The sequence below is a fragment of the Oncorhynchus kisutch genome, linkage group LG22, assembly GCF_002021735.2.
Source record: "Oncorhynchus kisutch isolate 150728-3 linkage group LG22, Okis_V2, whole genome shotgun sequence".
Classification (NCBI taxonomy): Eukaryota; Metazoa; Chordata; class Actinopteri; order Salmoniformes; family Salmonidae; genus Oncorhynchus; species Oncorhynchus kisutch.
In genome coordinates this window covers 44,112,438-44,133,174 of record NC_034195.2, presented here as the reverse complement: position 1 = coordinate 44,133,174, position 20,737 = coordinate 44,112,438, and the positions used below count along the sequence as shown (strand labels likewise).

The following is a 20,737-nucleotide window of genomic DNA, read 5'->3' as shown; positions in this document are numbered from 1 at the left end:
TAGTTAGATACTGACTGTTAGCACTTGGTGGCCTTTAGCAACACTCCAAAAGAAAAGGCCTTAGATGTGCCAAGTGAACCTGCAACCACAACACTTCAGTAACACTTGACACAAGATCTTCTCTAAGCATGACAGGGATAAGTTTATGAATATATACAGAAACACCTCCCGCATAAGCATGTATTCAGGACATAAAGTTAATTTCTTAGCCATATTTTTTGCAGTGTTACTTTTGTGCCATATTCCAAACAGGATGCATGTTTTGGAATATTTGTATTCTTTACAGGCTTCCTTTTCACTCTCAATTAGGTTAGTATTGTGGAGTAGGTACAATGTTAATCATTTCTCAGTTTTTCTCTATCACAACCATTAAACTATGTAACTGTTTTAGTGACCATTTGGCATTATGGTGAAATCCCTGAGCGGTTTCCTTCCTCTCTGGCAACTGAGTTAGGAAGGACACCTGTATTCTTGTAGTGACTGGGTGTATTGATACACCATCCAAAGTGTAATTAATAACTTTACCATGCTCAAAGGGATATTCAATGTCGGCTTTTTTTTAATGTATTTTTTTACACCCATTTACCGATACGTGCCCTTTGAGAGGCATTGGAAAACCTCCCTGGTCTTTGTGGTTGAATCTGTGTTTGAAATTCACTGCTCGACTGAGGGACCTTACAATTACCTCATCTCTGTATCCCACCCATACAGATAGTCATTCAAAAATCATGTTACACTATTATTGCACATGCAACTTATGTAAATTTTTACTCCTGAATTTATTTAGGCTTGCTATAACAAAGGGGTTGAATGCTTATTGACTCAAGACATTTAATTAATTTGTAAAAATTTCTTAAAACAATTCCACGTTGACATTATGGGGTATTGTGTAGAGACCAGTGACACAACATCTCAATGTAATTAATCCATTTAAAATTCAGGCTGTAACACAACTACATTTGGAAAAAGTGAAGGGATGTGAATACTTTCTGAAGGCACTGTAACTAATGAAATTACAGTTCGTGAAAATGTATGGTTAGTCCAGTATAAAGTATTGTGTAGAATTGATTATACAAGAGAAAAAAATTCACAAATTCTACAGTACAACGGCAGTCATGTCTTAAGTGTAAAACTAACAATGCCTTTTGGGAATGCTATAAAGTCAAAGTTATGGGCAGAGTTAGAAAGTAATACAGAAGTATTACAATGTAAATGTACTTTTAATCCATCAAATCAAATTTGTTTATATAGCCCTTCGAACTTCAGCTGATATCTCAAAGTGCTGTACAGAAACCCAGCCTAAAACCCCAAACAGCAAGCAATGCAGGTGTAGAAGCACGGTGGCTAGGAAAAACTCCCTAGAAAGGCCAAAACCTAGGAAGAAACCTAGAGAGGAACCAGGCTATGATGGGTGGCCAGTCCTCTTCTGGCTGTGCCGGGTGGAGATTATAACAGAACATGGCCAAGATGTTCAAATGTTCATAGATGACCAGCAGGGTCAAATAATAATAATCACAGTGGTTGTTGAGGGTGCAACAGGTCAGCACCTCCCAGGAGTAAATGTCAGTTGGCTTTTCATAGCAGATCATTCAGAGTATCTCTACCGCTCCTGCTGTCTCTAGAGAGTTGAAAACAGCAGGTCTGGGACAGGTAGCACGTCCTGTGAACAGGTCAGGATTCCATAGCCGTAGTCAGAACAGTTGAAACTGGAGCAGCAGCACAGCCAGGTGGACTGGGGACAGCAAGGAGTCATCATGCCAGGTAGTGCTGAGGCATGGTCCTAGGGCTCAGGTCCTCAGAGAGAAAGAAAAAGAGAATTAGAGAGAGCATACTTAAATTCACACCGGATAAGACAGGAGAAGTACTCCAGATATAACAGACTGACCCTAGCCCCCCGACACAAACTACTGCAGCATAAATACTGGAGGCTGAGACAGGAGGGGTCAGGAGACACTTTGGCCCCATCCGATGATACCCCCGGAGAGGGCCAAACAGGAAGGATATAACCCCACCCACTTTGCCAAAGCACAGCTCCCACACCACTAGAGGGATATCTTCAACCACCAACTTACCATCCTGAGACAAGGCCGAGTATAGCCCACAAAGATCTCCGCCACGGCACAACCCAAGGGGGGGCGCCAACCCAGACCGGAAGATCACATCAGTGACTCAACCCACTCAAGTGACGCACCCCTCCTAGGGACGGCATGAAAGAGCACCAGTAAGCCAGTGACTCAGCCCCTGTAATAGGGTTAGAGGCAGAGAATCCCAGTGGAAAGAGGGGAACCGGCCAGGCAGAGACAGCAAGGGCGGTTCGTTGCTCCAGAGCCTTTCCGTTCACCTTCACACTCCTGGGCCAGACTACACTCAATCATATGACCCACTGAAGAGATTAGTCTTCAGTAAAGACTTAAAGGTTGAGACCGAGTCTGCGTCTCTCACATGGGTAGGCAAACCATTCCATAAAAATGGAGCTCTATAGGAGAAAGCCCTGCCTCCAGCTGTTTGCTTAGAAATTCTAGGGACAATTAGGAGGCCTGCGTCTTGTGACCGTAGTGTACGTGTAGTTATGTACAGCAGGACCAAATCAGAGAGGGCGGTACGAGCAAGCTGTAATGCTTTGTAGGTTAGCAGTAAAACCTTGAAATCAGCCCTTGCCTTGACAGGAAGCCAGTGTAGGGAGGCTAGCACTGGAGTAATATGATCACATTTTTTGGTTCTAGTCAGGATTCTAGCAGCCGTATTTAGCACAAACTGAAGTTTATTTCGTGTGTTATCCGGGTAGCCGGAAAGTAGAGCATTGCAGTAGTCTAACCTAGAAGTAATAAAAGCATGGATAAATTTTTTGGCATCATTTTTGGACAAAGTTTCAGATTTTTGCAATGTTACGTAGATGGGGAAAAAAAGCTGTCCTTGAAACAGTCTTGACATGTTCGTCAAAAGAGAGATCAGGGTCCAGAGTAACGCCGAGGTCTTTCAGTTTTTTTTTGAGATGACTGTACAACCATTAAGATTAATTGTCAGATTCAACAGAAGATCTCTTTTGTTTCTTGGGACCTAGAACAAGCATCTCTGTGTTGTCAGCCATCCACTTATGTCTGAAATACAGGCTTCTAGCGAGGGCAATTTTGGGGCAACACCATGTTTCATTGAAATGTACAGCTGTGTGTCATCCGCATAGCAGTGAAAGTTAACATTATGTTTTCGAATGACATCCACAAGAGGTAAAATATATAGGGAAAACAATAGTGGTCCTAAAACGGAACCTTGAGGAACACCGAAATGTACAGTTGATTTGTCAGAGGACAAACCATTCACAGAGACCAACTGATATCTTTCTGACAGATAAGATCTAAACCAGGCCAGACCTTGTCTGTGTAGACCAATTTGGGTTTCCAATCTCTCCAAAAGAATGTGGTGATCGATGGTATCAAAAGCAGCACTAAGGTCTAGGAGCACGAGGACCGATGCAGAGGCTTGGTCTGATGCCATTAAGGTCATTTACCACCTTCACAAGTGCAGTCTCAGTGCTATGATGGTGTCTAAAACCAGACTGAAGCATTTTGTATACATTGTTTGTCTTCAGGAAGGCAGTGAGTTGCTGCGCAACAGTCTTTTCTACATTTTTTGAGAGGAATGGAAGATTCGATATAGGCCAATTAAAAAAAGATATTTTCTGGGTCAAGGTTTGGCTTTTTCAAGAGAGGCTTTATTACTGCCACTTTTAGTGAGTTTGGTACACATCCGGTGGATAGAGAGCCGTTTATTATGTTCAACATCGGCGGGCCAAGCACAGGAAAGCAGCTCTTTCAGTAGTTTAGTTGGAATAGGGTCCAGTATGCAGCTTGACGGTTTAGAGGCAATGAATATTTTAATCATTGTGTCAAGAGCTATAGTACTAAAACACTTGTCTCTCTTGATCCTAGGTCTTGGCAGAGTTGTGCAGACTCAGGACAACTGGGCTTTGAATGAATACGCAGATTTAAAGAGGAGTCCGTAATTTGCTTTCTAATAAACATGATCTTTTCCTCAAAAGTTTATGAATTTATTACTGCTGAAGTGAAAGCCATCCTCACTTGGGGAATGCTGCTTTTTAGTTAGCTTTGCGACAGTATCAAAAATACATTTTCTTATTTTCCTCAATTAAGTTGGAAAAATAGGATGATCGAGCAGCAGTGAGGGCTCTTCGATACTGCACAGTACTGTTTTTCCAAGCTAGCCGGAAGACTTCCAGTTTGATTGGCGCCATTTCCGTTCCAATTTTCTGGAAGCTTGCTTCAGAGCTTGGGTATTTTCTGTATACCAGGGAGCTAGTTTCCTATGAGAAATGTTTTTAGGGGTGCAACTGCATCTAGGGTATTGCGCAAGGTTGAATTGAGTTCCTCAGTTAGGTGGTTAACTGATTTTTGTCCTCTGACGTCCTTGAGTAGGCAGAGGGAGTCTGGAAGGGCATCAAGGAATCTTTGTGTTGTCTGTGAATTTATAGCACGACTTTTGATGCTCCTTGGTTGTGGTCTGAGCAGAGTATTTGTTGCAATTACAAACGTAATAAAATGGTGGTCCGATAGTCCAGGATTATGAGGAAAGACATTAAGATCCACAACATTTATTCCACGGGACAAAACTAGGTCCAGAGTATGACTGTGACAGTGAGTAGGTCCAGAGACATGTTGGACAAAACCCACTGAGTCTGATGGCTCCGAAAGCCTTTTAGAGTGGGTCTGTGGACTTTTCCATGTGAATATTAGTCACCAAAAATTTGAATATTATTTTCTATGACTACAAGGTCCGATACTAATTGTGGGAACTCAATGAGGAATGCTGTTTTTGGCCAAGGAGGCCTGTAAACAGTAGCTTAAAGTGATTGAGTAGGCTGCATAGATTTCATGACTAGAAGCTCAAAAGGTACAAATGTATTTTTTGTGTGTATAAATTTAAATTTGCTATTGTAAATGTTAGCAACACCTCCGCCTTTGCGGGATGCATGGGGAATATGGTCGCTAGTGTAACCAGGAGGTGAGGCCTCATTTAACACAGTAAATTCATCAGGCTTAAGCCATGTTTCAGTCAGTCCAATCACATCAAGATTGCGATCAGTGATTAGTTCATTGACTATAACTGCCTTTGAAGTAAGGGATCTAACATTAAGTAGCCCTATTTTGAGACGTGAGGTATCACGATCTCTTTCAATAATGGCAGGAATGGAGGAGGTCTTTATCCTAGTGAGATTGCTAAGGCGAACACCGCCATGTTTAGTTTTGCCCAACCTAGGGAGGCACAGACACGGTCTCAATGGGGATAGCTGAGCTGACTACACTGACTGTGCTTGTGGCAGACTCTACTAAGCTGGCAGGCTGGCTAACAGCCTGCTGCCTGGCCTGCACCCTATTTCATTGTGGAGCTAGAGGAGTTAGAGCCCTGTCTATGTTGGTAGATAGGATGAGAGCACCCCTCCAGCTAGGATGGAGTCCATCACTCCTCAGCAGGCCAGGCTTAGTCCTGTTTGTGGGTGAGTCCCAGAAAGAGGTCCAATTATCTACAAATTCTATCTGTCTGCATATTTCAAGATATGACATGTGAGGGTGCAGTGGGATACCTGATGGGTTGGACAATACTTTTCTCGTCAATCATCTTGAAAAAAATATATACTCAACAGGAAATCGACCAGTCCTCCGTCTTTAACAAAATGGAAAGTTCAAATGCTTTATCATATAAATGTTGAAAGTGTGGAGAGAAACAAAATGGCCGTTTAGAGGCCAAGTGGCAAAGAGTGATGCGGGCGCTGGAGATGGGGGTGTAAGTATGTGGCTCTGGGAAGGTGTGATGTTTGTTGTATTTGTATGTTTGTATTTTATTTTTATTTTTTACGTTACGTTTTCTATTTACATTTACCGGTACTAAGTTTTCTTTTCTGTTTTCCAGCCATGTACGAGCACAAGATCTTTGTGCAAGGAGTCATCTGGAACATCAACAGCTATGACCAGTGGGGGTAGGTGTCAGCGAGAAGCATATATTTACTTCTAAATATATATGTTTGCCTATATTTTCTTGTATATCTGTAATATTCTCCTTCCTACCCTCAGAGTTGAGCTGGGCAAACAGCTGGCCAAGGCCATTGAGCCGGAGCTGAGGGACAGTTCCGAGGTCCACACTCACGATTCCTCTACCAACGGCCTCATAAACTTTCTCAAGAAGAACTCAGCCTAATTCCTTCTCTTCTTCATGGCTGACCTTTGACCTTTACCCCCCTGGCTGATCCCTATTGGAACCATACTATTGCCTGAACTATTCCACATTGTAGTCCTGGCCCCAACTTATAGCCCCTTGACCCGCATAAAAGAGCACTTTACAATTGTGATCACCAGTCTGTTTGAGTGTTTAAGTGAATTGTAAGATTTAACTGTATAATTAAATGTGTATTACAGCTCACCTAATAATGGAATCAATCACGTTTTGGGAGGAGGGGAAACTCTTGCTTAATATTAGAATGTGCCGATATTACTGTAGGTGACAAGGCCACCTCACTCTAACCTAGTCAACACTGACTTACCAAATAAATGTAATTTGTCACTACACGGTTGTCTTGTTAATTTTTAGTAAATTAGGTTTTATATGCTACGTACACGAGAATGATTTTCTGAAGCATCTGTTTAAAAGTAAGGCCTACTTCATTTAATGGCAAACCAACTACATATGAAATGTTATTTCAGTAGATATTTAAATATTTAGGTTTAATGAGTTTGTCTTGACTAGATGTTATGAGAGAATTTAGGGAATGTTGTTTTTTCAATTACATGTTTTATACTTGAAATGGATTGTAGCCCCGACCCAGCAATAGTAACAGCACCGCCAGACACATTTTGGGAAAAAAATAGCAAGCCATTATACGTTTTGTATATACCCTCAGGTGAGTATAAATAACTCCATTATCAGTGGCGAGTGAACTGGAACAGACACACCTGCTGATGTTATGATAAGAACAGGACAGTAGGCTTTTGCTGTTATCACACATCTGGGATGTATTCACCAGAAACCAAACTAGCAAATGGGCCAAGACGAGGAGGGGCTCACCCAAACTTGTCCAATAAGAAACTAATGAATACACCCCCAACGTCTGGTTTAGAACAGGTTTCATTCAGAGCCATGCCTGTTTCCACATGTACTAATGTAACAGTACTGTTGATTGGCGGTGTCGGCTGGCAGTGACCGAGGGGTGGGGTTAATGTTTCTTTAAAGGTTACAGACAGAATGCTTGGGTTTTTCAGTTGAGGATACACTTGATATGCACATGTCAAAGAGCCAAGGGGATATCCAACCAAGGGGACAGGATATTGATACCTCTGATATCAGGAAAGTAAGAGCAAGACCAACCTGCCAGTGGATAGAATGGAGAGTGTTGACATTGACTTCTGGTATTTCTCTTCTCTGTATACAATAGTTACAGCCCTATACATTGGGGCAATTATAACTAAGGCGAGAGGGAGTCATGATAGGGAATACTGGACCTTTGCACTTTTGGCTCTTGGGGGGCCTCTGTGCTTTTTGGCCCTTCCAGGCTACCGCAGTCTGCTCTTTCTGACCTGCAGCCTCTGGTTGTGCTATGTGGTTCTGGGCAGACGAGTGGACATGCTGACGATGCATGGAAGAGCTGTGCTGATTACAGGTAGGTGATGTGGGTATATGGGTGCCATACACTGACATTATCATACCAACCACTGTCAATCAAACATGACTGATACTAGTCTATTCATAACATAGTCATGATGGGGGCCCATTAAATCTTCTGTACAATGTTATTGAATGTGGTTTCAATACTGCTGAGTGCTTTGTGTACTCATGAATGAAGTGCACGTGAACATTGGAACAGTATGCTCTGGTGTCCCATTTATTTGTTTCTCTTCAACATGAACAGGTTGTGATACAGGTTTTGGTCATGCCCTAGCGAGAAGGATTAGTGACTTGGGAGTGACTGTGTTTGCTGGGGTTCTGGATGAGACCAGCCCAGGAGCAGTGGAGCTGAAGAGACTGGGGTCTGAGGGGCTACAAGTCCTTCAGCTAGATGTGACAGATGCTGCGCAGATCGAGCGGGCTCACCACTACATTTGCACTCAGGTTGGGGACGCAGGTAATGTGTTGTTCACTACAAGAACTATAAGGCACTGAGGACACATACGGTGCATGTCCACTAAGGATTTACCCCAGTGTTGAACCCAAAAGGCAGACTTTTCTGTTTCCATCTATGCGTGCCAGCACCCTTGTCTCACTGGGCCATGGCTCCGGCAAACTAGCTCTGACGTGGAACCGAGGCAATGCCCACTCAGTGGCCAGTTTATTAGATACACCACCCAGTTCACGAAAATGGTTTGATCCTACAGACAGTAAGTCAAATGGCCATGGCTTGCTATATAAAGCAGGCATCGAGGCATTCAGTTACTCTTCAATTGAACGTTACAATGGGCAAAACGAGTGACCTAAGCGACTTTGAGCGTGGTATGATCGTCAGTGCCAGGCACGCCAGATCCAGGATCTCAAACGGCAAGCCTCCTGGGCTTTTCACGCACGAGTGTCTAGGGTTTAATGAGAATGGTGCGACATACAAAAAATATCTAGTCAGTGGCAGTCTTGTGGGCAAAAACAGCTAGTTGATGAGAGGTCAAAGGAGAAAGGCTAGAATTGTCCAAGATAATACGCAGGCCACAAACAGGCAAATAACGGTGCAGTACAACAGTGGTGTGCAGAACAGCATCTCGTAATGCACAACTTGTCAGTCTTTGTCACAGATGGGCTATTGCAGCAGACGACCACACTGGGTTCCACTCCTATCAGCTAAAAATAAGAAGCAGCAGCAATAGTGGGCACGTGATCACCAACACTGGGCAAGTGAGGAGTGGAAAAACATTGCCTGGTCATGATGAATCCTGGTTCTTGTTGCATCATTCTGATGGCAGAGTCCATTGCCCTATCCTACCTGGTGTCAACGGTACAGGCTGGTGGCGGTGGTGTAAGGAATGTTTCCCTGGCACACGCTAGGTCCCTTGATACCAATTAAGCAATGCTTGAACGCCACAGTGTATCTGGATATTGTTGTTGACCAGATGCATCCCTTCATGGCTACAGGCCACTGACTGTACGTAACAATGGCTAACTGAACTTTAACACCTTCTCACAAAGAAAGTCTTGCATGATACAGAGGTTGTTAATCTGCCCGCCACAAGTCTTTAGTGTCAGACTCCTAATGGAAACACCATAACATTAGAGCTTACATTAACATAAAACACCGGTGACGCACTAGTTTGGGGGTAAGTCTCAGTGGAAAAGCACCAATAGATGTCATTGGAAAAGGCACCAAACTTAACATATAAGGACAAAGAAGTGATCCTTTTCTGATCAAAATAATGCTATAATGCACATGACATGGAATGTCTCAAGTTCACACTCTCTTTCACTCAGGTCTTTGGGGGATTGTGAATAATGCGGGAGTCCTGGGCTATGTGGCAGATGGAGAGATTCTTCCTGTGAGAGTATACAGGAACTGCTTGGCAGTGAACTTCCTTGCTGCAGTAGAGGTCTCTCAGGTGTTTCTTCCACTGCTCCGACACTCTAAGGGCAGGCTAGTCAACGTCTGCAGTATGGCAGGTAACATATCTGGACTGGTTATTGTCAAAACAAAAGGGTTAGGATTGACCTTGAGCAGTCACTCGCAAGTTATACTGGCTACTATCCCACTTATGACACCAATGCAATTTCAAAGCAAGTATAGCTGGCCAAGCAATTTCCAAGCAAGTACAGTTGGCCAAGAACCCCCATTACTACTCAGACAGCCTTTATTAGGTGAGGAAACTGTAAATATAACTAATCTTCTATCCGTAGCCAGCTTGACTTGCAACTCTGTGCTCAAGGTTAATCCTATCCCTTTCCTGATGATAAACCTAAAATCTGTTTGTGCAGGTGATGTGCCCGTTCCTGGGTTTGTGGCCTATGGAGCATCCAAAGCAGCCCTGAACACCTTCTCTGGAGTGATGAGACTAGAGTTGGCCAGATGGGGCGTCAATGTATCCACAATTCAACCTGCAGGCTTCAGGACAAGTATGTATAATAAATAATGATTATTCAGTTATATGACAGTTTAAAATGAAAATGCTATGACCTGAGACAGCGAAGAAGTTCAGTACCATTCTTTCAGCGCTCTTAGTTGTTGAGGAAATTGACCCTCTACTGCAGTTTACTTTGTGTATTGCTAAGTCTACTGTACCTTTCAATAAATTGTTTTCCCCCTTTTGATTTACTTAATCAACAAACAGACTTGTCTATCATTTGGTTGAAAACGCAGATATTTTCGGTAGCAGTGATGACTGGAGCCGTTACCAAGAGGAGATCTTCACCTCTCTATCCCAGGATGTCCGGAAGGACTACGGCGAGGCCTACATCTCCTCTCTTCAGGCACGCTTTGCCAAGATGGCCGTCATGTCCTCAGAGGACCTGCGTCCCGTGCTAGATGACATGTGCCACGCTCTAATGTCAGTGGCCCCCAGACCCGTCTACACCCCTGGCCAGTCTGCCTGGCTCATTCCCTGCCTCCACCGCCTCTGCCCCACACGGTTCTATGACATGATTATTACGAGTCTGTTTCAGTTCAATAGCAGTCTGCCAGCTGGGCTCCAGGCAGGAGCCTCAGTGGGTTCGAAGACTTGATAACATGTGAGATAACTGATATGTGATGTCGGGCTATTCTTTCCCAAGGTTGTTTACGGGAATGCTTCCATAGATTAGTATCTCTCCATCTTCCCTCATGCTTGGTTGGCAGAGAAATGTGACTGTTGGCTTTGTACTTTTTTGGCAGCTTCATAAGCAAGGCTATTGAAAACCCTTGTTATTGTTTGAATTTAGTATGTTTTTGTCATTTGACACAAAACAAGACAAGCCACCACATTGGGTAACAGTTTTAATTAAACTATACCCTGGTCCATGTTACATGGATGTGGGCTTCATTTCCTGTGTTCATAACCCTCAATGCATCTTGAAGAAATGTACTTTTAAAAAGAGGATATATAACATCCATTCAACTTTAAAATATATGTCTAACATCTTTGGAAGTTACCTACGGTTCATGAAAACACAGCAGTAAAAATAAAATAAAAATTGTTGCACATAAAAACATTGTACAGTCCTGACATACTTCATTTCAATAAAAAAAAGCATGCCCTCAGTCCTGAGGCTTCAAAAAAGCTTTTTTTTGTGTCTCAGTTGCGTTTTGATTAACATCCTCAATTGCAGACCTCTCCCGCTTCTTAGCAAACTTCTTCTTCATGCTTCCCACTAAGCTCTCGTACCTACAAGGTAGAGAGAAAAGTTAATCAGACGACGATGTAACAAAACAGTTTGAAATCACGTCAAAATAAATCTTGTTGTTTCCTACCTTCTAGCCATGTCTTCATCTGTGATATCAGTCTCCATTCGGCTAATTTCCTCCTCTTCCAACTCTTCCTCATTTGGAGCATTCATGATGATCATTAGTTTCTGGATGGAGAAAATACATTTACACTAATGTAACAGTCACATCACATGTAAATGTATCCAATCTTACTTTGATAAACCTTAAAAGGTGCGATTGTAAATTAATAAGTACCTCTACTTCTGTATTGAACCCCTTGAATGACATTCGTCCATACTTCAGGTCTTCACAAGGCCCAAAACTTCTTTCTTCTATGATGAAATTCCTAACCAAAGACAGGAAGAACAATATAAAATATAACAACATTTGAGCCGAGGACACTAGAGAGAAGACTGTCATTATCTTTAATGTCCGATGGTATGTTGCTGGACATTAGAAAAGGATGGCAGTTCTGTGTCCTCAAACTAGTCTACATCCTTATGTAATTACTCCAATATGCGCAGGTGGACAGTGAAAGGGGTCATACTCTTTAGCTTTGAGTTCTGGCAGGTCCAGATACCAATGCTCATCACTGATGATCCTCCTCTCCTCTTCTTCCAGTTGCTTCTTTGTATCTGCATCCAGGCCTCTTTGCATGAACTAGTAGACAGAATGGCAATTGTAAAGTACAGTACAAGACGTGCAGGACCTTCTACACTGCATCAGAGTTGCTGAGACATTGCTGAGTAACTTCAACAGGGTGTCTTATGAATCACTTACAAATTAAATGTTATTGGAGAGAACCCATAGTCATAGGTCTGAACTAGCTACACAACACACGATTAATCTAGTTCATTTACGAAAAGTGTGTTGACAAAGATGTCCCAGCTTACAAACCAAGCAAGTTAGCCAACAAAGCTAGCCTGGTTGCTCAAGCCAAGTTAGCTAGGTTACTTGGCTAGCTAGCTAGAATCGGATACGGTTTTAGTTGGATGCCACTTTTACCATCCATCAACAGTTCTATCCGTCTCTGAGGTTTAGCAACGTGCCTACTAGCAGGGGCAACATTCCTAGCGGCTAGTATGATAACTATTGTAGTTAGCATGCATTTCTTACCTTCATACGCAAGAGGTTTTTGGAGAGTTTCGCGTTGTCATTCGCCATTTCAATTGGAGTTTCTGGTAACGTTACTGTTGACACTAAACTATATGTCCGTCTTCTGGGTGACTGCAATAAGGTTTGTTTTTCAGTAAGCTGTGACTTTGAATCCTAAATGTTCCACGAGCTCGTATCCACGCCGTGTGGTATAATACTCAGACTCGACCAATCGATCGAAGAGTCATCTCTGCAGCGCTCAGATTGGAGAGGAAGTTACAACTAGACCCTGTTCTACGATCATTTTTACATGTTACTCCCTCACGGTAAAGGGTAGGATTTGGGATAGGTAATCTGATCGTAGAGCTGTGGTTATAAGGCCGGGTAACTAACTTCAGTGGAAGAAAGCACTCTTGAGGGATGTGGATTTCAGTGGTTATTATTACTGATTTTAAAACCATATTTAACCACCTAAATAATTGTATTGGCACAGCCAAAAACAGATTTGAATAAATAGTAGTGGAAATATTCAATAACATCAAATGTAATAGATAGATAAATACTGACTGAAGTCTATTTTGTTTATATTTTAAGCAGATGTATTGTTTTCCTGCAGCTTCAGTGATGTTAAACTCCTGTGTGGCTCAGTTGGTAGAGTATGGCTCTTGCAGCACCAGGGTTGTGGGTATGAGTCCCACGGGGGACCAGTACAGGGAAAAAGCACAAAAGTATATCCACTCACAACTGTAAGTCTGCTAAATGACTATAATGTACATTTTGGAAACGCACCTACCTCGAGTTTTGTCTAGACAGGATACAGCTTTTGTCAAAATGGACTTTTCGTAGCAGGTTTAGGAGAACAGGATAATTAGGTTAAGGTTAGTTAAAGGGTTAGGGTTAGCTAAAATGCATAACAATTTTTTTTTGATCAGTTTACCTCCAAGAGTGGCGTTTGAGCAGAGAAGAAGAGGAAGGTTCGGATCCAGAAGAAGGCAGAGGTGGTTGATCAGTTTGAATGAAACAGCATGTCGAGTACATTTGGTGAAGACAAATGTTCTGAATGGACAACAGTTACAGTGCCTTTCCGAAAGTATTCGGCCCCCTTGAACTTTGCGACCTTTTGCCACATTTCAGGCTTCAAACATAAAGATATAAAACTGTAGTTTTTTGTGAAGAATCAACAACAAGTGGGACACAATCATGAAGTGGAACGACATTTATTGGATATTTCAAACTTGTTTAACAAATCAAAAACTGAAAAATTGGGCGTGCAAAATTATTCAGCCCCCTTAAGTTAATACTTTGTAGCGCCACCTTTTGCTGCGATTACAGCTGTAAGTCACTTGGGGTATGTCTCTATCAGTTTTGCACATCGAGAGACTGACATTTTTTCCCATTCCTCCTTGCAAAACAGCTTGAGCTCAGTGAGGTTGGATGGAGAGCATTTGTGAACAGCAGTTTTCAGTTCTTTCCACAGATTCTCGATTGGATTCAGGTCTGGACTTTGACTTGGCCATTCTAACACCTGGATATGTTTATTTTTGAACCATTCCATTGTAGATTTTGCTTTATGTTTTGGATCATTGTCTTGTTGGAAGACAAATCTCCATCCCAGTCTCAGGTCTTTTGCAGACTCCATCAGGTTTTCTTCCAGAATGGTCCTGTATTTGGCTCCATCCATCTTCCCATCAATTTTAACCATCTTCCCTGTCCCTGCTGAAGAAAAGCAGGCCCAAACCATGATGCTGCCACCACCATGTTTGACAGTGGGGATGGTGTGTTCATTGTGATGAGCTGTGTTGCTTTTACGCCAAACATAACGTTTTGCATTGTTGCCAAAAAGTTCAATTTTGGTTTCATCTGACCAGAGCACCTTCTTCCACATGTTTGGTGTGTCTCCCAGGTGGCTTGTGGCAAACTCATAAACAACACTTTTTATGGATATCCTTAAGAAATGGCTTTCTTCTTGCCACTCTTCCATAAAGGCCAGATTTGTGCAATATACGACTGATTGTTGTCCTATGGACAGAGTCTCCCACCTCAGCTGTAGATCTCTGCAATTCATCCAGAGTGATCATGGGCCTCTTGGCTGCATCTCTGATCAGTCTTCTCCTTGTATGAGCTGAAAGTTTAGAGGGACGGCCAGGTCTTGGTAGATTTGCAGTGGTCTGATACTCCTTCCATTTCAATATTATCGCTTGCACAGTGCTCCTTGGGATGTTTAAAGCTTGGGAAATCTTTTTGTATCCAAATCCGGCTTTAAACTTCTTCACAACAGTATCTCGGACCTGCCTGGTGTGTTCCTTGTTCTTCATGATGCTCTCTGCGCTTTTAACGGACCTCTGAGACTATCACAGTGCAGGTGCATTTATACGGAGACTTGATTACACACAGGTGGATTGTATTTATCATCATTTGTCATTTAGGTCAGCATTGGATCATTCAGAGATCCTCACTGAACTTCTGGAGAGAGTTTGCTGCACTGAAAGTAAAGGGGCTGAATAATTTTGCACGCCCAATTTTTCAGTTTTTGATTTGTTAAACAAGTTTGAAATATCCAATAAATGTCGTTCCACTTCATGATTGTGTCCCACTTGTTGTTGATTCTTCACAAAAAACTACAGTTTTATATCTTTATGTTTGAAGCCTGAAATGTGGCAAAAGGTCGCAAAGTTCAAGGGGGCCGAATACTTTCGCAAGGCGCTGTATATCGAAAACTGGTACAAAAAGGAAATTGTCTAAAATTGGAGTGGAGGATACGTGTGTAAATGATAATGAATCGCTTCTTGTTGGGATGCGGTTGTTGAGTAAGGATGCATATATAGGAAACCTCTATGAGGTGTTGAAAATGTTGTATGCGCTTGAAAAAGTGTAGTCTGTCAGAGTTACCAGGAGTGGTCTTATTTTGATTAATTATATTTATGACAAGCAGAGAAAGATTGCAGTGGGCCTCAAAAGAATCCGGACAACAGAAGTTTTGTGTTTTGAACTTTGGAGTAGAGCACCCGTCAAAGGAGTCATCTCAGGGGTGACGACGGATGTTCAGGTTGAATACCTGAAGAGAATTCCGGGTGGGGTTGGTGCCTGGCGTCTGACCTGCTGGGTGAATGGAAAAAAAGAAGAAAGTCTGTCAGTCCTGTTGTTTTTTGATAAAGAGCAATTACCAATGCAGTGTAAGAATTGTAAAGGATTTGGCCAGCCTCAGAAATTTCAGCCCAAATAAATGCTTCACAGAGTTCAAGTAACAGACACAGAAGAGACTTGTTGGACCAAGAAACACGAGCAATGAACATTAGACAGGTTGAAATCTGTCCTTTCGTCTGATTTGGTTCCAACCGCTGTGTCTTTGTGAGACACAGAATCAGTGAATGGGTGATCTCTGCATGTGTGGTTCCCAAGGTGAAGCATGGAGGAGGTGTGATGGGTGCTTTGCTGGTGACACTGTCAGGGATTCATTTAGAATTCAAGGCACACTTAACCAGCATGACTACCGCAGCATTCTGCAGCGATACGCCATCCCACCTGGTTTGTGCTTAGTGGGACTATCATTTTTTTTTCAACAGGACAATGACCCAAAACACACCTCCAGGCTGTGTAAGTGCTATTTGACCAAGAAGGAGAGTGATGGAGTGCTGCATCAGATGACCTGGTCTACACAATCACCCGACCTCTGCCCAATTGAGATGGTTAGGGATGAGTTGGACCGCAGAGTGAAGGAAAAGCAGCCAACAAGTGCTCAGCATATGTGGGAACTCCTTCAAGATTGTTGGTAAAGCATTCCAGCTGTAGCTGGTTGAGAGAATGCCAAAAATGTGCAAAGCTGTCATCAAGGCAAAGGGTGGCTACATTGAAGAAACATTTTTTGATTTGTTTAACACTTTTTTGGTTACTATATGATTCCATATGTGTTATTTCATAGTGTTGATGTCTTCACTATTATTCTACAATGTAGAAAATAGTCAAAATAAAGAAAAACCCTTGAATGAGTAGGTGTCTTTTGACTGGTACTGTGTGTGTGTAATGAAAAGCCCTTGAATGAGTAGGTGTCTTTTGACTGGTACTGTGTGTGTGTAATGAAAAGCCCTTGAATGAGTAGGTGTCTTTTGACTGGTACTGTGTGTGTGTAATGAAAATCCCTTGAATGAGTAGGTGTCTTTTGACTGGTACTGTGTGTGTGTAATGAAAAGCCCTTGAATGAGTAGGTGTCTTTTGACTGGTACTGTGTGTGTGTAATGAAAAGCCCTTGAATGAGTAGGTGTCTTTTGACTGGTACTGTGTGTGTGTAATGAAAAGCCCTTGAATGAGTAGGTGTCTTTTGACTGGTACTGTGTGTGTGTAATGAAAAGCCCTTGAATGAGTAGGTGTCTTTTGACTGGTACTGTGTGTGTGTAATGAAAAGCCCTTGAATGAGTAGGTGTCTTTTGACTGGTACTGTGTGTGTGTAATGAAAAGCCCTTGAATGAGTAGGTGTCTTTTGACTGGTACTGTGTGTGTGTAATGAAAAGCCCTTGAATGAGTAGGTGTCTTTTGACTGGTACTGTGTGTGTGTAATGAAAAGCCCTTGAATGAGTAGGTGTCTTTTGACTGGTACTGTGTGTGTGTAATGAAAAGCCCTTGAATGAGTAGGTGTCTTTTGACTGGTACTGTGTGTGTGTAATGAAAAGCCCTTGAATGAGTAGGTGTCTTTTGACTGGTACTGTGTGTGTGTAATGAAAAGCCCTTGAATGAGTAGGTGTCTTTTGACTGGTACTGTGTGTGTGTAATGAAAAGCCCTTGAATGAGTAGGTGTGTCCAAAGTTTTGACTGGTACTGTATAATTTTTTGGGGGGGTTGTTTTTTAGTAGTTCAGTTTTTTGGGGGAATCCTGTTTCCATCCCGCATAGTAAGTGGCAGCATGCACATACAATTGTGTAATTGCCATTATAAATTGGGTGGTTCGAGCCCTGAATGCTGATTGGCTGACAGCCATTGTATATCAGACCGTATACCACGGATATGATGAAACATTTATTTTCACTGCTCTAATTACGTCGATGAGCAGTTTATAATAGCAATAAGGCACCTCTGGGGTTTGTGGTGTATGGCCAATATACCACAACTAATGGCTGTTACCAGGCACTCTGCGTTGCGTCGTGACTAAGAACAGCTCTTAGCTGTGGTATATTGGTCATATACCACACCCCTTCGTGCCTTATTGCTTAAATATAGCATAGAAGAGGAGGAGCACTGAGAAAACCCATGCCAAGAGGACCTACACCCAGACCACAGCATCACCAGCCACACCCCAACCAGCTAAGACCACCTCAAGCAGACCCTGGCCACACTCTATATAGGCCCCCCCATATTAGACCTATGCCCCTTCTGCCAACCTCATGCCGCCCGCCCCTGCGGCAAGGGCCTCAACATGACAGTAGGAGATATGCCCAGGCCATGAGCAGAGCAACAGGCCCAACCCCCATTATTACACCCGCCCAAGCCCCATCCTGCGACCTAAGAGATATGTATCAGATGCTCAACATGCTCTGCTCACACCTACTGTGACGGTCCGAGCCTAAACCACACAAAAACAACACTAGACACTTTGGAACAGAAAGCTTTTACTATCTCATCCTGAAATATACAAGTTCTAAGGTCATCTGCCTTTGGCCTAAAGAGCAGAAACCTAGACTTCATCAAAGAAATTGGAAAAACAGACTGTCATCCTACAAGAAAAATGATATAAAGGAGACGGACCCACTGGTTTCCCTCTTGGTTACAGAGAGCTGGTAGTCCCATCAACCAAACTACTCGGTGTGAAACAAGGAAGAGACTCAGGGAGTATTCTAATTTGGTATAGAGCAGACCTAACCCACTCTATTAAATTAGTCAAAACAGGAACATTTTACATCTGGCTAGAAATTAATAAGGAAATTACCTCAACATCCCCCCAATAGAATCCCCATACTTTAACAATGACAGCTTCACCATCCTACAATATCCAGGTCCTGGGACATGTACTAGTCTGTGGCGACCTAAATGCCAGAACTGGACAAGAACCTGACAATTTCAGCACACAGGGGGACTAACACCTATCTGGAGTTGACAACATTCCCTCCTCCATAATCGCCCCTAGACACAACTACGACAAAATCAAATCAAATGTATTTATAAAGCCCTTCTTACTTCAGCTGATATCTCAAAGTGCTATACAGAAACCCAGCCTAAAACCCCAAACAGCAAGCAATGCAGGTGTAGAAGCACAGTGGCTAGGAAAAACTCCCTAGAAAGGCCAAAACCTAGGAAGAAACCTAGAGAGGAACCAGGCTATGTGGGGTGGCCAGTCCTCTTCTGGCTGTGCCGGGTGGAGATTATAACAGAACATGGCCAAGATGTTAAAATGTTCATAGATGACCAGCAGGGTCAAGACACAACAGACATAACCAACAAAAACGGGTCACAACTCCTGCAGCTCTTTCGGACGCTGGGTATGTACATAGTCAATGGTAGGCTTTGAGGGGACTCCTATGGTACACATATAGCTCATCTTTTGGCAGTAGTACTGTAGACTACTTTATCACTGACCTCAACCCAGAGTCTCTTTAGAGCGTTCACAGTCAGTCCACTGACAACCCTATCAGATCACAGCAAAATCACACTCTACTTGAACAGTGTCACTCAATTGTATTTATTTTTAACTTTAAAAAAAAGTAACCTTTATTTAACTAGGCAAGTCAGTTAAGAACAAATTCTTATTTACAATGATGGCCTTCACCGGCCAAACCCAGACAACATGCGCCGCTCAATGGGACTCCCAATCACGGACGGCTGTGATACAACCTGGATTCAAACCAGGGCGTCTGTAATGACACCTCTAGCACTGAGATGCAGTGCCTTAGACCGCTACGCCACTTGGGAGCCCGAAATGGCTCAATCATGAGGCATCAAAGCCAAAGGAGCTGAATAATACTAAGACATGCTATAGATGGAAGGAGAGTAGTATAGAAATCTACCAAAAAACAATTTGACAAAAACAATTTCAATCCCTTCTAGAGAATTTCCTGGACAAAATGGCAGTAGAAAACCTAAACAGTATATTTGACCGCTCAACTTCCCTATCAAATGAAAAAATGTCAAGCAGACAAGCTAAGAAAGTTAACAACAATGACAAATGGTTTGATGAAGAATGCAACAACCTAAGAAAGAAATTGAGAAGACTATCCAATCAAAAACATAGAGACCCAGAAAACCTAAGCCTACGGCTTCACTATGGTGAATCACTAAAACAATACAGAAATACACCACAGAAAAAGAAGGAACAGCACATCAGAAATCAGCTCAATGTAATTGAAGAATCCATAGAATCTAAGCACTTCTGGGAAAATTGGAAAACTCTAAACAAACAACAGCACGAAGAGTTATCTTTCCAAAACAGAGATGTATGGATAAACCACTTCTCCATTCTTTTTGGCTCTATAACAAAAATCAAACATATACATGATCAAATACAAATCTTAGAGTCAACTACCAGAACCCACTGGATTATTAAATTACATCTAAGAACTACAGGACAAAATACAAACCCTCCAACTCAAAAAAGCCTGTGGCATTGATGATATTTATTTTTTTATTTTACCTTTATTTTACTAGGCAAGTCAGTTAAGAACAAATTCTTATTTTCAATGATGGCCTAGGAACAGTGGGTTAACTGCCTGTTCAAGGGCAGAACGACAGATATCTTAAATTAAATGATAAAATATACAGACCACAAATTCCAATTGGCTATACTTAAACTCTTTAACATCTTCCCCAATATTTGGAACCAAGGACTGATCCTCCCCCAATCCACAAAAGTGGAGACAAATTTGACCCCAATAACCACTGTGGGATATGCACCAACAGCAACCTTGGGAAAAGCCACTGCATTATCATTAACAGCAGACTTGTGCATTTCCTCAGCGAAAACAACGCACTGAGCAAATGTAAAATTGGCTTTTTACCAAATTACCATACAACAGACCACGTATTCACCCTGCACACCTTAATTGACAAACATACAAACCAAAACAAAGGCAATGTATTTTCATGCTTTGTTGATTTAAAAAAAGATTGACTCAATTTGGCACGAGGGCCTGCTATATAAATTGATGGAATGTGGTGTTGGGGGAAAAACATACAACATTATAAAATCCATGTACACAAAAAACAAGTGTCTGGTTAAAATAGGTCAAAAACACACATTTCTTTACACAGAACCGGTGAGACAGGGATGCAGCTTAAACCCCACCCTCTTCA

The 20,737-nt window shown here is 42.3% G+C and overlaps 3 protein-coding genes across 5 annotated transcripts in view; 2 read left to right on the top strand and 1 right to left on the bottom strand.

Moving 5' to 3' along the window:
* gpia (glucose-6-phosphate isomerase a) overlaps nucleotides 1–6,573 on the top strand; it is a 29,375-nt gene extending 22,802 nt beyond the window's left edge. For all 3 annotated transcript variants that reach the window (XM_020455663.2, XM_031802140.1, XM_031802141.1), the window contains 2 exons: nucleotides 5,923–5,989; nucleotides 6,084–6,573. In XM_020455663.2, coding sequence (XP_020311252.1) covers nucleotides 5,923–5,989; nucleotides 6,084–6,207 — 191 coding nt within the window. In that variant the 3' untranslated portion in view covers nucleotides 6,208–6,573. The remainder of the gene's footprint in view (nucleotides 1–5,922; nucleotides 5,990–6,083) is intronic.
* A 674-nt stretch (nucleotides 6,574–7,247) lies between these two features.
* Nucleotides 7,248–11,176, top strand: hsd17b2 (hydroxysteroid (17-beta) dehydrogenase 2). Its single transcript, XM_020455645.2, has 5 exons — nucleotides 7,248–7,663; nucleotides 7,913–8,125; nucleotides 9,451–9,636; nucleotides 9,949–10,086; nucleotides 10,331–11,176. Exons 1-5 carry the CDS (start codon nucleotides 7,387–7,389, stop codon nucleotides 10,690–10,692), a joined length of 1,176 nt encoding a protein of 391 aa, XP_020311234.1. The 5' UTR covers nucleotides 7,248–7,386; the 3' UTR covers nucleotides 10,693–11,176.
* Nucleotides 10,926–13,577, bottom strand: mphosph6 (M-phase phosphoprotein 6). The gene is made up of 5 exons (XM_020455649.2): nucleotides 12,488–13,577; nucleotides 11,919–12,031; nucleotides 11,627–11,717; nucleotides 11,417–11,517; nucleotides 10,926–11,330 (listed from the first exon to the last, which is right to left on the bottom strand). The coding sequence occupies exons 1-5, from the start codon at nucleotides 12,533–12,535 to the stop codon at nucleotides 11,204–11,206; spliced, it is 480 nt and encodes a 159-aa protein (XP_020311238.1). The 5' UTR covers nucleotides 12,536–13,577; the 3' UTR covers nucleotides 10,926–11,203.
* Between the last annotated feature and the right edge of the window lie 7,160 nt (nucleotides 13,578–20,737).

Excerpts from the sequence above, each read along its gene's own strand:
- hsd17b2 (XM_020455645.2), top strand. The coding sequence starts at position 7,387 with ATGGAGAGTGTTGACATTGACTTCTGGTATTTCTCTTCTCTGTATACA. Across the intron at positions 7,664-7,912 it reads AAGAGCTGTGCTGATTACAG|GTTGTGATACAGGTTTTGGT; the intron begins GTAGGTGATGTG and ends CAACATGAACAG. Across the intron at positions 8,126-9,450 it reads CACTCAGGTTGGGGACGCAG|GTCTTTGGGGGATTGTGAAT; the intron begins GTAATGTGTTGT and ends TCTTTCACTCAG.
- mphosph6 (XM_020455649.2), bottom strand. The coding sequence starts at position 12,535 with ATGGCGAATGACAACGCGAAACTCTCCAAAAACCTCTTGCGTATGAAG. Across the intron at positions 11,518-11,626 it reads GGTTCAATACAGAAGTAGAG|AAACTAATGATCATCATGAA; the intron begins GTACTTATTAAT and ends TTCTCCATCCAG. Across the intron at positions 11,331-11,416 it reads GATGAAGACATGGCTAGAAG|GTACGAGAGCTTAGTGGGAA; the intron begins GTAGGAAACAAC and ends TCTACCTTGTAG.